Source organism: Macaca mulatta, chromosome 3 (genome assembly GCF_049350105.2).
Source record: "Macaca mulatta isolate MMU2019108-1 chromosome 3, T2T-MMU8v2.0, whole genome shotgun sequence".
Lineage (NCBI taxonomy): Eukaryota > Metazoa > Chordata > Mammalia > Primates > Cercopithecidae > Macaca > Macaca mulatta.
The window spans coordinates 156,655,029-156,671,285 of record NC_133408.1 but is presented as its reverse complement, the minus strand read 5'-3'; the positions used below and the strand labels follow the sequence as shown (position 1 = coordinate 156,671,285).

The following is a 16,257-nucleotide window of genomic DNA, read 5'->3' as shown; positions in this document are numbered from 1 at the left end:
CCTAATCCATGCTTCTGAGTGAGGATGTTGAATATTTGATAATAAATAAAATCATCTGCCACGAAGTGCTGCAAAAATGAACATACCCACAATGTATATGGTTTACAAGCAGGAATTCCACATTCTTCAAGTGTGCATTCTTTTGGTAAAGATGCAGAGGTGAATCTCAGGTTGCATCCTGATGAACTATTTTTGTTTCATTCTTGACATTAAGTCTGGAGAAGCCTCATCTTGAACTTCTGCTTCATATTATTCTTTCCCTAACACTAGTGACATCATAATCATCTCCAGGTCCCCTAAGCAGTTGATTTTAGATGGCAATATAACACATTCCAGATATGACAATAGAGTATGCAACAAAATGAAAAACTACCCTAGTGTTAGAGAATTGACAAGCTAAATAGTTGTAACAATAGTCATTAAAATGACTCTTAAAAAAAGTACATTAACAACTTCTAATCTTAATCTTTTATTTAATTATATGTCTTGTTGGATATGTTTTCAGACCAATGAGAACATGCATGTGTTTAATCCTCGATAAAAATTACCACGTTTGAGAAAAATATGACACACCTGTTATAGATTAAGTACATGTATAATATGCAGCTATTAAAAGATGTTAAGACGAAAGTCCTAACATTTCAAGATTGAAACAATGAGAACAAGATGTGTGCTGAAAATTTGCCAAGTACCTACAAATTATTTTAAAAATGTGATTATATTTTTGGATTTAGGCAACAGGTTGAAAGGATTTAATTTAGAGAAGAAAAGAAAGAAAATTAATGTATTATAGGTTATGTAATTTTATGTATTGATTTCCATTTAGTTTACAAAATACACATTTACTACTGTCTTCAAAATGCACTGCATTACACTAAAACACTTTTTTATTAAAAAGTGAGACATAGATGGTGATTAGAGATTTTATTAGCATATAGATGCTGCAAAATAAAAATAAAAACCTAGGTATTGATGTGGTACATGTGAGGACATACTCACATATATGCAGGCTGTAATGCAAAGATTTTGCTGACACCTTAGTTATGGGGACTAATGCAGTCAGTTTCTACACCAAATCCAAGTTTAACATTAACATTTAATTTTATAATCTCAAATATGAAGGAGATACATCCCTACTCCCTAAATTTCAGGAGGGAGAAACTAAGTGAGAAACAAAATAACTTTGTGAATTTTGGTTGGACCATGGAAATACTTACTCTCTTACCACAAGGACTGCAAAATTTCTGCTTAAACAACAAACAAACTGATGAGACGAGGGGGTCAGGGAATTCCAGAAAAGATTGCATTGTTTTCTTTCTATATGGTTCCCCTACAAAGCGTCACTGACTTTCCATTTAGTATACTGAAGTGAAAGGTCTCGGGTTTTAAAGCGTTATCTTAAATTTAAAAGGGCAGTTTTTGTTTGTTTGTTTAAAAAGGTATTATTTTAATAGAAAAAAAGATAAATAACTAGGAGCTCGTGGCTCTTTCTCTCTGGAAGCCAATACAAATGTTTCTTATGTAACAAAAAATACTGATACAATCACCAAGAACTTATATTCTTAACTGTCTTATTTTAATCCATGTTACAGAAGATCTATAAGATAAAACCTTTGCTAACACTATGGCTAATTTAAATCCTGTTTCCCAACTGGGTTTTAAAGTTATGAGCAGAAGCGACTGATGAACAGAAATATGTAAGAACTCAGGAGAGAAAAAGGTTACCATCAAAGATTACTGCCATTTATTTCTGGGGTTAGGAGTCTATGGGCAGGAAAGGGAATGTGACTATAAACAGTAATGAAGCTGTAAGTTAATTATTTACCAACTGCACTTATAGGAAAGAAGAAAATTAATAAAAATAAAGCAAAAGCCAATATTTTCTCTTGTCTAGGAGAATCATATTTTGAACTGGACTAAAAATTTGCTCTGATTAATAATATTTACAATTCTGATCCCCCAATGCATCAACCTGGAGGAAACCTTACTATGTTGGGCTTCATACTGGGATCCATGATGTTGTAGCTGCTGAGAGCGTCGGTAACAGCCATCTCCAGCCTTCAGGGCCTGCTTAAATAGTTTTTCTGCTTCAGCAATGGTGGTTGCTTCCTCTTCAGCCAAAAGAATATAAGCAGTTGCACACCTGTTCATTCAGATAATAGCCACCATCAATTACAAAGCCAAGGACATGGTAATAGACTTGTAGGAGCTCATGCAGAAAGGCAAGGAGTTACGCCAAAACATGCAGAGTGGCCAACTGGTTCATGCACCCCTGTTTGTAGTTGCTGACACAAAATAATGGTACAAAAGAAACGTCTATATTTTAGCTTGAGAGGTAGGATGTGTAGTGTTAGGAGCATGGGGCTCACATATGGACTCCACCCTTTATTAGTGTGTCAATTTGGGCAAGTTCTTACTCTGCCTCCCTGATGGAGAACAACATGGAATCTTTGTTCACAGTGTTGTTGTGAAGGTTAAGTAAGATGATGCATGTAAAGTGCTCAGTACTATAGCCAGCATGTGGTTAAGTGCTCAATAAATGTCAGCTAGTGATGGTGATGATAACAGCTGTTATTAAATAGTTCCTTCCAACACTTAAAGTTAGAGGTGCTATATACAGGTTTACTTCTGTTAACCAAACACAGATTATCTTCAATCTAAGGATTTCTTCAGAATAAGAAATCTGTTAAATCAAGTTACTCACTGAAAAAAACACAGTGCTTCAACATCTCTTTACAGTTAGCACTGACTTTCTGCTTCAGAGAACATGGGAAGAACCTACAAGTAGTGTTATTTCTGAAGAACTCAAAATCTGACTCAGCCACAGTAGCTAACAAGTTAAATCTCATGCCTTCAACAACAATAGCTATCACTTGTTGCTCAGTATCTATTAAGCACTGTGCCAGGCACTTAACATATATCATCTCATATAATCCTTTCAACAAGCCTCTCAGGTGGGAAGCCAAAAGGATAATTAATGAACATGGGGAGTTCTTGGGAATTTAAACCTTCCAAAGCATATGAGGAACAACCCACTGCCAAAGACAGGGAATGGAATAGGGCAGTAGTGAGGCTGTAACAGACCACACAGGCCCTGCACCCATCCTTCCACTTTCCTTCCCCACTGCCTCACTTGTGGCCATTTCCCTACTTATTTCCATCAGACCACAAGAGAGAAAATAAACAGAAAGTAAAACCAAATGCTACTTTTACTGTCCACAAACTGCAATAGCCAGCTAGGAAAAGGAGGCTGAACTTCACAGCTAATGTAAGGGTTGGGGCTACTAATTAATCTTAGCCTTAGGAAGGGTCTGTAAGGTCTTCAGCCAATCTCTCTAATTTCAGGCAGGAACCATCAATGGGGCTTTAAACAATGTGGTGAGGGAGGGAGAAAAATGCCCAGAAAAACAGCTATAAAACCAATTTCTACAGATGGCAGCATCCATGACTTGGAAAGAACCATAATGATGCTGAAACTATCCAAGTGATTCACTGGAGAAAATAACTGGGACAGGCATCAGAAGAAATGCTTAAGGCTTCAGATGCCGACATATCAATATGAGGCAAGGGTAATGAAGTGAAAACTGAGATTGTAATACTGAGTGGTAGATACAGTATCAGAGGAATTAACTGTAAGATTGTAGTTGTTGGGCTGGGAACCCAAGAATGGTTGGGGCTAGCTTGCTTGCTTTGCTTATTTAAATTTCAAATGGTATTCTTAGGAGGAGAGGCAGAGTAGCACTACTGGCCAAGAAACATACATCTATGTGGAAACGCATGAGTTTGGGGTAGAAACATGCTAAGAGCTTGTGAGTGAAGGAAAAAGGAGAGAGCAATAGAAGTGCTAATGGTTGGGGAGTACAGAACAGACTGCTCAGCTCGATGGAAGATATAGATGATGCATCCTTGTCACAACACAATACACACACAGAAGCAAGAAAGTGTGGTGATGGGGGTGTCAACCATCCAGATATCCACTAGAAGTCTCATTTGGTTAGAAGTAGGGCACCCAACAGGTTCTTGACTTACTTTGGTAACAATTTTATCTCCCAGATGGTAGAGGAAGCAATTAGGGGAACTTCAACTCTGGACCTAATTCTGCCCAAGAAGAAAAAAATAGTTGGTAAAATGAAAATTGATAGGAACATTCAGAAAGAGTCACTATGTCATTTCGGAGTTCAGGGTAATCAAAGAGGGGAAGGTGGACTTCAAAAAATTCAAAGAAAAGAGGCATGATTCAATGGCATGAGACTCAGAAGGAAAAATGGTTTAAGAGGGTTGAGCAGCTTCTAAATGTTCAACTGTAACTGCAATCACAAATGATCCTCTCAGGAAGAAAAGAGGGGTGGCACTTAAGTAACCAATACGGCTTCACAGAGATTTCTCCCAGGTCAGATTTTTAAAGGACGTATTTTAAAAGATGGAAAGAGGGCATGTAATGATGGTCTATAAGAGAGTGGAATGAGTTTATAAGAATAATGTCAGGAGAGCTACAATTCCAAATTAGCTGATGCTTGCAAATAATAATAATAATAATAAAGACAAAATAAAATACTAAAGACAACCATGTATTCCCTATTTTAAAATTATGTTTAAGGCCCTATCACCATCCCCATGTCACAAAAGCAAATAAGCAAAAAAAAAAAAAAAAAAGACAAACAACATAACAACATCAAAACAAGGAAGGTTTATTGTTAACAGCAGTAGATAATAAAGAAAAAGCAAAACTCCCTCCTATTTTGTTCCTGGCTTCTCTATTAAGGAGAATGACTGTCAGACTGAAAAAGGGAGAAGAAATTAAACTCTAAAATGGGTAAAAAGATGTAAGATAGCAAATAATTGATCCATTCTAAATGAATTACTGGACTGGATGGGCAAATCCCAGGAAACCAAAAGACCTTGTAGGCAGGCCATGGAATTGCTCTCTGTGGATAGTCGAGGAATCACAAAGAATGGAGAGGTGCTAGAAGATGAGATGATAAATGTAGCATAAATTTTCAAAAAGGGTAAGAAGGCTGACTTCCCAAACTACAGAGCACAGTGATTTGGAAAGATATTCTAATGGATTATTAAAGGGATGGTCTCCAAGCACTTTAAAAAGAAAGTAGTGACCACTAGAAGCCAGCTTAAATCCACTAAGAATAAATAAATCAGATTGTGCTAGCTTAATTTACTCTAATAGATTTACATGAACAATACAAAAGATGGTGATTCATGAAGACATGAACCTGGAGGGTAGTTTCTACATGTCATGTCACAGGGCTCTATTCCTGGCCCTCATATTTTTCTCAGAAACATGGATGACACACAGAAGGCAGGCATATCGAATTTGTAGATGACAAGAAACTGGAAAATAAATATGTTGCATGACAGAATCAGAAACCATAGATCAACTGGTTACAATGGCAGGATTTCCAACTCTCAAGACAATCTTTTTTTTTTTTTTTCCTAAGACCTCTGAAGAAGATTCTGTAACCTTCTTTAGAAAAATCATAAAATAGTTTAGCAATGACCACTTGGCAAGGATAGTGTTGAGGTGATTCAAGCACCAGATGGGTGGTTGAGCTAAATGACCTTTAAGGTCTCTGCCAACCCTGAGTTTGTATGACTCCAACTTTAAGAATCTTTCTCATTTTCTGAGATCTCCAGAAGAGATTTCCCAGCCTTCCTTGGTAACCCATAGAATGTTTAACAACACTCAAGACAGCATTTCCTCTTATCTTTGTCTTAATCTTGAAATATTTTCTAAAATTTTTTTTTAAACCTTATGTTGTTATCATGTTTTCCCCACTAGCAGAAGTTCTACTAGAAAACGTTCTAGTGCACATGCGCAGTCTACATCTGGAAAAATTTCCCTGTCAAAATGTTTTAGATATGTAAATAATTGTATTTATTTTATATCTTCACAATATCCTAGGGAAAGCCCTTCAAGAAATTAATTTAGGATTACAGCAAAGCCATTGAATTTCTCTCTAAAATGACTAAAACCACCTCCACACAGTGGCTGTCCTTCATTTAAAAAGAAAAACAACTTTTTTAAATAGAGTAATAACTCCCCAAATCATCCTCCAGTTCAAATGCAGTTTAATTTAAGTATCCTATCAATGGCAACTGAATATATTCAGCAAAGGATGAGATTTCCTTCTTAACGGCAAGATTTTCCGCCACTTACTCATTTATCTCCAACGCTTCATGAGCTGCAGAAATCCTAGCTTGGGGGTTTCTCTCTCTCCAGGCTTTCTGCATTACTATTTAAGAAAAAGAGAAAAAATCCAAGTCAATCTATACATATAATTAGGTAGACTCAGTAGAGGACAAGAGCTAAATTGGAAATGTCAGCTTAAATTACAAGAATATAGTTCATTGCTAAGAGGGTTGGCCAAAATCTCCAAAGTCACATTAATGTGCTATTCCACTGTGTTTCAACTGCTGATAGCAAACCTTTTTTGTGCTCACAAAACTACAGGCTAAGGAAATCAAGAAAAGGCACTCTAACAGAGATTTTGCATGTCCTTTGCACATTAATGTCCTTTGCACATTAATGTCACTTGTTTTTGGAGAACATACATTATTTTACACATTTTGAGATGACACTGCTACTAACCTCTCCATTCACTTAGATGCAACATAATTGGTCATTTTCTGAAGCACTTATTACAGACTCTTGGTGTTAGAACATTTTGAAACCATTTCAGGAATGATGTGTGCGTCAGTAATAAGTGCTTTAAGCTTTTGCTTAACATGTGTACTGACATCCCAAATTTACCTACAAACCTAGCTTTTATACATCAGAGCAGTTTCTGAACATATGGTGGGAAGCTCAATGTTTGGGAATATTTATTGTACCATGATGTTTCTACCATAGCAAAGAGTACCATTTTACAAAGGAGTAACAATCTCGTTATTTATTTTATAAATTTGTATTTTATAAATTCTTTCAGAGTGTGCAGAGGTTCCCTTTTAAAAACATTTTTTCACCTATTTACTTTGAGTTAGTTTTATAATACAAAAAATTTCGGTTGAATTATTTGAAACTCAAGTAATGTAAAATACACACTAAACAAAGTATTTTCTCAGATGGAGCACACATCTGGACTCCAATAGCCAAGGCCATGACCCCATTCGATAGTTAACCTATAAACCAGCAAATAAAAGTCACTAAAATATATTCATTAATCATTTTAATCCAGTGAATTCCACTTTCTACTTTGGATATTATAAAGGAGCAAGATCCTTCAGGCTAACTCAACCAATAATTTCATTAGCATCATATAAGATTTATATTTCTTTAAAATATATAAAACCAAATTTAATATATTTTTAAAAATCATGATTCAAATTATTATGAGGGGACTCATTTCTACATTAATACTTCATTGTGATAAAGGTTTACATAATTATCAGAGTTCTGGGTTCTTATTAGTCAATCAATAATTTAACATTTTATTCATTGGAGTTTTACAGAGTGGATATTCTAAAAGCAGAAATCTTCATACTTAAGCCAAAAAGCCCTCCCATTCAGAAGGACGTATGGATTTTTCATACTTGCGTCTGCGGGACGCAGATGGTCCGAGTCACAAGTAAAGAACGTCTGGTGGTCCTGGGCAGAGAGATTCATGTCATAGTAAGTAAGAGGCTCTCGTCCTGTCACCCAAGTATACCTGCAAAGGAGAAATAAGATGATTAGACACTTTTGAGAGAGAAAAGCAAGACCTATAAAACATTAAGCTGCAGAGGTGTTGAAATATAGACCATTAACTGAATATTAAAATAGCTTTGCTAATGAATAAAAAAAATTTTTTAAATCATCTTATTCTCCCTTCAGAAATTATATCAATCAAAATATATAAACATTTTCCCCTGTATTTTCGTCTTAAAATTTACTAGCCATTGCTAATGAAAACCTTCCCTAATTCATATTATGAATAGATACTTTCCTAAAGCTAAGAAAATTCTAATTTGCCTAATTACTTTGCTAAACTAAATTCCAACATAACTTCTGTGACATCTCTATAACCATATTCCAGGTAAGCTTCGAAATGTTTTGAATGTATAGTATATATTGAAAAGAATAACTGTTAATACAAAAACTCTAAAAACTACACATTTTTGTACATTATCCCAAATCTAGTGCTAAAATATTTATAAAACAGAAAAATCAAAACATTTGAAGATAGATAGTATTAAAAAATGGATGCACTAAATAGACGGTTACAATGACCCCTAAATGAACCAGCAAAAACATTTACTGCTGTCTTTGCTCTCTGAACCAGACCCATTTGTTTCCCAAGCTGTCAAAATGCTTACCGATTATATTCAGCACCCCTAAATAAATTTAGTGGATTTCGCCATACTTTGCATTCTGCAACAAAGAGAAATGTGAAAATGTTACACGTAAGTTCAGTGACACTACAAGCTAATTAATTCAGCAAAACACCCTTCCTGGCCATTTGATAAGATAATTCTATTCTCTATCCTTTCCATGGGAAGCAATGTGGAAAAACTCTGGGTGGTTAATCACAAAATGTGGCTCAGGCTCCAGACTTTGGAAAGTTTTGCCTAATCTCTCTGGGCCTGAGTTTCCTCACTTGCCAAATCAAGATACACGCCAAAATCAGCTAGTTCATAACTCCTAAAATTATTTCAAGAAGTCCAAACTGATTCTATGAATTTACTTCTAAAATCTTATAGATAAAAGTATAGGCAGAAGTAAACCTATTTTCTGTTGGTCTGAAACATATCTCACAATAACGTACATGACAAGACAAACTCTAGAGTATAATACGCAAAGAGCCTTACAGTCTTAATTTGAGTTCATGATAACAGTGATTTTATGATAATTTACCAGTTTGCTTTTGCCTTACAGGAAAGGAATAAGAAAATTAATAAGGCTACCATGTTGTAGGAAGAAATGCAATTTTAAAAATTGTCTCAAAGCATTTTAATATCATTTACTTGCATAGATACATGTACTAATCATCATACTAATATCATAATGTTAGCATGTCCTAATAGACCATACCTTTTCATCATACCAGGACCACAGAAATTTAGAACAAAAGGACTTTAACTTAGAAAAGTCAAACATTAGCTTTAAGACTGTGTTACAATGGTAAGCATATGACTAATAAACTACAATTCTTTTAAAACAGTCTATGATTAAGACTTTCTACTGATTCAGAGTACTAGATTTTGGATGAATAAGATTTTATTAGAAAAAAAAAAACAGTTAATAGTATTCAAAACATCTATGTGCATGTGTAACCAGCAAAAACCACATCCAACAACATATGTACAAAAAAGTGAGCGATTATTGCAGAAATTCAAAGGACATTAAAGGCCACATGGTGATTCATTAGGATTCTACCCTCAGTCCTGTACATTCAACGTCCATCCATCCACTGAGCATTAATTTGAGCACTCACTGGAGGAAATAAGTAAACCATCAATTTCAACACAGTATGATAATGGAGAACACAAAACACTCTGGGAACATGTGTGTAATCTCAATAAATATTTGTTAAGATAGTAAAGGATGTACACGTAACAGGAATACATGTTTTTATTTAAAGAAGATGCACTTATTTCTAAATTAGGGCAGGATCCCACTTAAAATTCACGCAATATTTATAAATAATGGCCCTAAATTTTTTGTCACTTAGCTTAACTTGCCATTTAGAAAATGATCTTTGTCCACTTAATTTAGCATCTCTGCATTTTGTTCCTGAGAAACTGAGATTTGATGGCTGTCAATTCATATGGCATTAACTAGAAAATTATGCTTCCTGTAATTACTTTTTCTCCCCTTAGAGGAATCACTAACACCCTGACTCCAGATCATGGCTTGAAACACACTGGTGAGCCAAATAACCATAATCCCTGCCCTTATGGCTATTATAACTACCTGGACCTCACCACTGCTAACCCCTGCTCAGAGAATCTCTTTTAAGATTCAAAGTGCTCTTCTTAAAGCTTCATGAATATTGCAAGGTTTGTATCTATCATAAAATAAACATGAATATAGATTTATGGATAAGGATCCTCGTGGTAGAATTATTTACTATAAAAGAAGAACATTTGGGGAGATGTTTCTCCTCCACTGAATTTCCTCTGAAATATTAGTAAAAAGGCTATGGCAAATATTTTGTCTCCAACAAATACATTATTATACTACCTGAAAGGTTAAGCACTGTTTAAACATCAATTGACAAATTACAAAGAAAACTGTTTTCAATTAAAATTTCAACTCTATTATATATCAGATGCAATTGAAATGATTTCTAAACAAAAAATAACTCCAAAGAGAAATCATGTATTCACTGAGCAGTATCTAAAGATGCTCTTTATTTAGGAAGTGTCACAATATAGCCAGTAGGGGGTGCAGCAAACATTGTGAAATACTGCTTTTATGACTTCCATTAGAGAACTGAGCTTAAAAAGAAATGTGTTAACATCGTTGTCGTGTATGTGTGCTGAATTCAGTTTAATTATCCCTAAAACTTAGAAAAAAGGATCTAAGTAATTGCATCAGATGTAAACTGTTCTAAGTGAGAATAAAACATGTAATGAAGAAGTACCTAAGAAATGTCTTCACTAGTTATGCCCTTAAATTGAAGGTGCAAGCCAGGTATATTTTTCTTTTAAGAAACAAGCAATCTAGAGGTCAAACATGAACACATGTCAAAGTTTTGCTTTGAGATTAGGCCACAGCTATGTTAATTTCTTCTTTGTCCCTCTGTTCCATAATCTTACCTTGACTGCAAAAACTCAGTCTGGAATCACTCCAGGGAACATACCTCATAAGTATCAGGCTGCCTGATGTTTTAGTGATAGGGACGAAGGACACAAATACCAAGCATATTAGAATATGAAGATTTAAGTCAAGAAATACTCAGATCTCCAGAGGGTAAGAGTTTCTTATTTGTTCCTTTAACGAATAAATTCTTTATTTCAAATCAGATTTAAAATTTTACCTCCAAAAGGAATTTTCCATTCTTCATTAACATCAACAATTTTAATGCCCTCAAGATTCACTAGAAGTTGACTGGGACTTCATCACGAACTTGCTAATATCATTAATAATATAGTTAAAAATATGCCCTTAATACAACAAACATGCTCTCTATAGTTCCATACGCAGCAATTCACAGTGCAGTCTCTACTCACAAGTGCTGACAGAAATGTTCCATCCTCAGCACACATACAAGAATGAAATTCAAGAAAAAGGGCAGCAGCAAATATTGGAATAACACTTGTTTAATTCCCAAAGTCTGCAGAAGAGATTCCCTACTTTGTCATAATGAGATAATTACAAGTTTCTGTGTGAGAGACAAAGAACCTAAAGAATAATGTTTACTATCTACAGCTAAGTACTTCTAAAAGCAAGCTCTAATCCTTTTTTTTTAGCCCTCCCTCTCACTACTCCCTACTAAAACCTATCATCGCAATCATACTTATTTCATGTATTTTCATACTCAACTACTCTTCTACAATGCCCATCCTATCACTCATAAGACTGTGTGGTTTAAACATGTATTGAGTAGCTAATTATGCATTAATCTCTCAATTAGGCCATGGGTTACAAAAAAAAAGATAACAGCTTATGTCTTAGAGGAATGTTTAGCCTTGGCAGAAAAGTGAAAAGGGTATTGAACTAACTGGCACCCACCTGAAGAAGCTCTACAGAGGGAATAAATATTCTGAGAGAACCACAGACTTTTCCCTTTGTCACAATATTCAAGGGAAGAGAACTCAATTCTCATAAAACAAAACAAAAAGCTCTACAGTCACAGGACTTTTAATCACACAGAAAGAAAATATTATTCTACACCCAATTTAACTCTGAAAACTTTTTTCTAAAATTAAAAAAAAAGATAGAACATTCCTCGTCATAGGGACTTCAAAAGTTATAAATTGCTAATTCATGGCCCAGAAAGGTTTCAAAATGTTAACACTTCTTCCCAGAATCTAAAGTATGGACAAGCATGACAACGTTATTACAAACAGCAGTAGCCGCAACTTTTATTGTTGTTATGAGCTTGATTTTCATTGATCCTTTCTATAAAGGGGCCTAAAGCTCAATTTATCTATATTCCTTACATACATTAGTTAGAGGTATATATTACATCCTTTTTACAAAAGTAAAAACAGAAAAGCTAATTTCCATAAGGTCTATGGTAAATGAGATTAAGGCCTGGTGTCCAGACTGCCCAACTCTTATCCATTATATGCAACAAACCTGTTAAATCCTGCAACATCATATTTTGGAAATATTGTGAGTCCATCAGTTAGACTTTTCACTAGAGAAACAGTTTTTAAAAACTCCTCTGGAAAAACATTAGGAACTTTTTAACACTTTTAAACACTTTAGTTCCAAAGTACAACAAAAAAGGGTGCTAGCTAAAGTTTCATTGGCTTGTATTATAAAATTAACCCCAAATCAGTCAATTTCTGACAAGTGATTGTGCATATGTTTATCAGCTTTGATAGCTCAGAAATGAATACCCTATTCTCTACATTATTCAGATCAATTTAAAGCAATCATTATGAGTAAAAATATTCATATTCTTAAATAATTAAGCTTTAACTCTTTCATAACTTTAAAATGCTATTTTGAAACAATGATTAGAAGTAAAAGCACAAAAATATGTAGGTAGCTTTCAATTCAAATATGTTACTATCTCAAATTATTTATGAAATAACAAAAGATATAAGTACATGTGAATTTTAAGACCATTATTTTGGCCTGTTATTTAAGATAATGTACTACTTTCTTCAAGAATACTGTTGAGATGGTTAAATCTGTAGCAGCTTCTGTCATACACTTCTCATTGGTCAGTTTTCACCTAAGTCAACCAATCCTACCAAATAATGTGGAAATTGTGAAATAACTTTACTAAATAAGTATTCCCTAGCTACTAAAACTGTTTTAGGTATTATCATCATTTAACTGGAGATCTAATTTGTACTAGAGCACAAATTTTACTGGCAAAGGATTTTAAAAAGATGTGAAAAACATTGGCTAAGATAATCACTTTCAACACATCCATTAGATTGTGGTGAGTTTATCCGCATTGAGACTATTAGAGAGCAGCCCGAAAGGTCCTTGACATTGCAGTTTTGCTGAGGAATATATTTGAAAGGCAAGCACTGAATGGCCTGGATATAAAAGAGTCACTCAGCTAGTGAGTAAGCCTGGCTGACCACAAAGCCATACCTCCAAGTGACTGCCATTCTCCACAATCATACTCGTAGAGAAATCAGTTCATCTGGGCACACTGCCAAATGGCTGTCCTCTGACTTGACATTTCCACACGACCTCATTTAATGCTCAAGTGACTCTATGCGGTAGACATCACTGCTATTCCCATGTTTGCAGGTTAAGATACTAAGACGTAGGAAAGTTAAACAACTTGCCCAAGGTCACACACAGAAGATTAGGACCACATCTGTCTGACCCCAGAGCCCCAGCTGTCAACCACTGGCAATCCTGCCACTGACTTGTTCCTACAGTAAGTTTAGGTTAATGTCACTTCAGAAATAATGTCATCCACTGTAGTATAGAATTTTACTAAAATTATTATTTTAATTGCTTGATAATTAGGTTAATCTTGGTTTATAGACCTCACAGAGGTTCTGGACAAGGTCAATTGAATTTTTTAAAGTGCTTAAGAACTTGAATTGTGAAGTAAGACGACCCAGGTTATCCGCCATGTGACCCTGGACAGATTACTTCACCTTGCTATGCCTCAGCTCCCTTAACTATAAAAGAGAAATAATAATATCTGCTTTCTGGGGCTATTGTGAGGATCACAAGAGATAATATCATACAAAGCTGATAGCAGACACTAAGAGTGTTAGTTATTATTATTGGAACGAAATGGCTTCCTATGGAGAAAATTATTTGCTCTAGTGTTATGAAAATTTGGGATCTATGAAGGTCTTGAATATATTTTTTTTACTCTATCTGAATTTCTACATCGCCATTGTTTTTCTTTATTATCTGAATTTAATCAGCGCTTAAATTGCTTCTAGCCATGTAATAAAATTTAATTCAGAATTTAGAATATATACATTTATATAGAATTATTAAAATTATTTAGAATTTGGAATATACATGTATATATCTTATGAAGATTAAAAGAGATTAAAAGGAGATGATTTGTGACAGGAAGCCAAGTGACTATCCAGTTTGTTTAAAGATCCAGTTCTACGCAAGAGGCTATTAAAGTATCTCAGATAATTTAAACTTGACTTTGGCAGGGATGTTTTTCACATGACAGAGCACTCTCCACTTTTCGCATTATCCTGAAGAAGGTAAACACTGCAAACCTTTGTCTTTATGAAATCTTATTTGAGAACAAGGCAAATTATCAAACAGATGTTCCCATAAACCCAAATTCAGAATGTTACTGAGACCTTTTAAAACCCTATTCATCATCAGCTCATAAACTAAGCTGAATTAAGAAATGGTAGTGAGAAACATGGTGATGTGGCAGAATATATAAGCAAGTTTATCAGAAATTGCATATCTGAGAGGAAAACAGCAGTTTAGCTCCCAAATAAAGCGAAACCAGTGGAATGGACACAAATGCTAACTTCAGCCAAACAATCTGAAGTTTGACTGAAGTAAGAAACTGTATAATTAACTACATTTCTCCACTGGCCCACAGATAAAGATCACTGCAAATTTTGAGCAAGTCTGCATTCAGGCCACTTTGTACAAATCCAGAAGTTTAAAAATATATGTACAATCTGCCTGTAACCATAACAACCTTTCTCACTCCTCACTCCACCACCCCCATCCCAAGTTGTTCTTAGGTAGGCCATGTTTTTCAGCTTTTATTCAAAACAAATTATTCCTTAAGGAAAGAGTTACACTGAATTTTCATATAGAACAATGTTTATAACTGATATTTTCCATTTATTCTTATTTTCAATGATTTTCTCAAATAATCAATAAAATACCATTACACTGCCTTTGCCAACATCCATGAGACTTTGTGAGCCATGTTATATTTCATGTACAATTCAGCAAAGGGCTGTCTTATGATGCTCCAAGAAAGTCAACAGATTCACCCTTCTGTTATTAAGGCCAATAGTCATTTTATTATTATGAAGGCAATGGGAATTTTTAAACAAGTTTAAGAAAATACACTGATAACCCTCAGCTTTGGACCTTCTTGATACTTAGCATTTGAAATGAGACTATGAAATAGAAAGTGATTAAAAGTAGAGATAAATTCAGACAACGTACCTTTTTAGTATTTTTCTTATTCAAAAATCAAAATCACCACAAAAAAACAGAAATAGACAATGGGATTATTCCAGTGGTATCTGGCACTTCCAAGCTAGCACACATGTTTGTTTAGCTGAGTCAGCCAAATATCAGAAGCCCAAATGTCAAGAAGTGGGCAGACGGAGACCTAAATATACTTAGACAAGGGAATTTCCATTTTTCTAAGGATAACTATTTGAACACTGTTATGATATCAGATAATAAATGCAGCTATCTATTATACAAGAAATGAATGGACATACAGAATGCATAGTAGGCACTCAGTAAATACTAGTAGATATTAATATCAAATGAATACTAGTAGATAATATTATCATTGAATTAGTAATAATATCCAAAAGCTCAGTCTTAGCCAAGTAAAAAATACAAACAGAAGTGAGAATTTACACAGGTTATCCTCAGTTAATGAATTCATTTCTTCCATGATAATTGCAGAATCTTGTGTCTGACTAGATCTGATCACATCACTCCTCTGCTTAAAAGGTATCATTGGTTCCCATTCCACTGAAGATAAGACCCAGGTTCGGATTCCTTAGCACAGCACGAGCTGCTAGCCAACTTTGGCTTCTGTCACAATCCAGTCCCTTTCCCATATGTCCTGTTTTCTAGTCACTTGAAGCCAATTTTTATTTCTTGAACATGCCGTGTTTCTCATGACACTCTGCCTACAAGTCTCCCTTTTCCCTTATTCATCCGTCCAAATCACTATCCAAATCAAATGCCACCTCCTGAGTAGCCTCCTCTGATAGTCTGTACACTATCTCTCTACTTCTGTTAATCTTTAATATTTTTACCTTTAGCAACACTTATAAAATTGCATTGTAATTTTTAAGGCATGGCTTTATTTCTAGCCTCTTGCAGTGTCCTATTTCTTTGAAACTCAATGAATTAACACATGAGTACATGCAAGGCCTGTACTTTCTCCTCTTATAAAACAAGTGGGAAGAATTTCCTAGCTC

The 16,257-nt window shown here is 34.8% G+C and overlaps 1 protein-coding gene across 28 annotated transcripts in view; it reads right to left on the bottom strand.

The window, feature by feature from the left end:
• ST7 (suppression of tumorigenicity 7) overlaps window positions 1–16,257 on the bottom strand; it is a 284,115-nt gene that overhangs the window by 102,151 nt on the left and 165,707 nt on the right. For 15 of the 28 annotated variants that reach the window (XM_015134740.3, NM_001168665.1, XM_077994981.1 and 12 more), the window contains 4 exon segments: window positions 8,308–8,362; window positions 7,546–7,661; window positions 6,173–6,248; window positions 1,989–2,143 (listed from right to left, as the gene is read on the bottom strand). In XM_015134740.3, coding sequence (XP_014990226.1) covers window positions 1,989–2,143; window positions 6,173–6,248; window positions 7,546–7,661; window positions 8,308–8,362 — 402 coding nt within the window. 28 annotated transcript variants of the gene reach the window in all.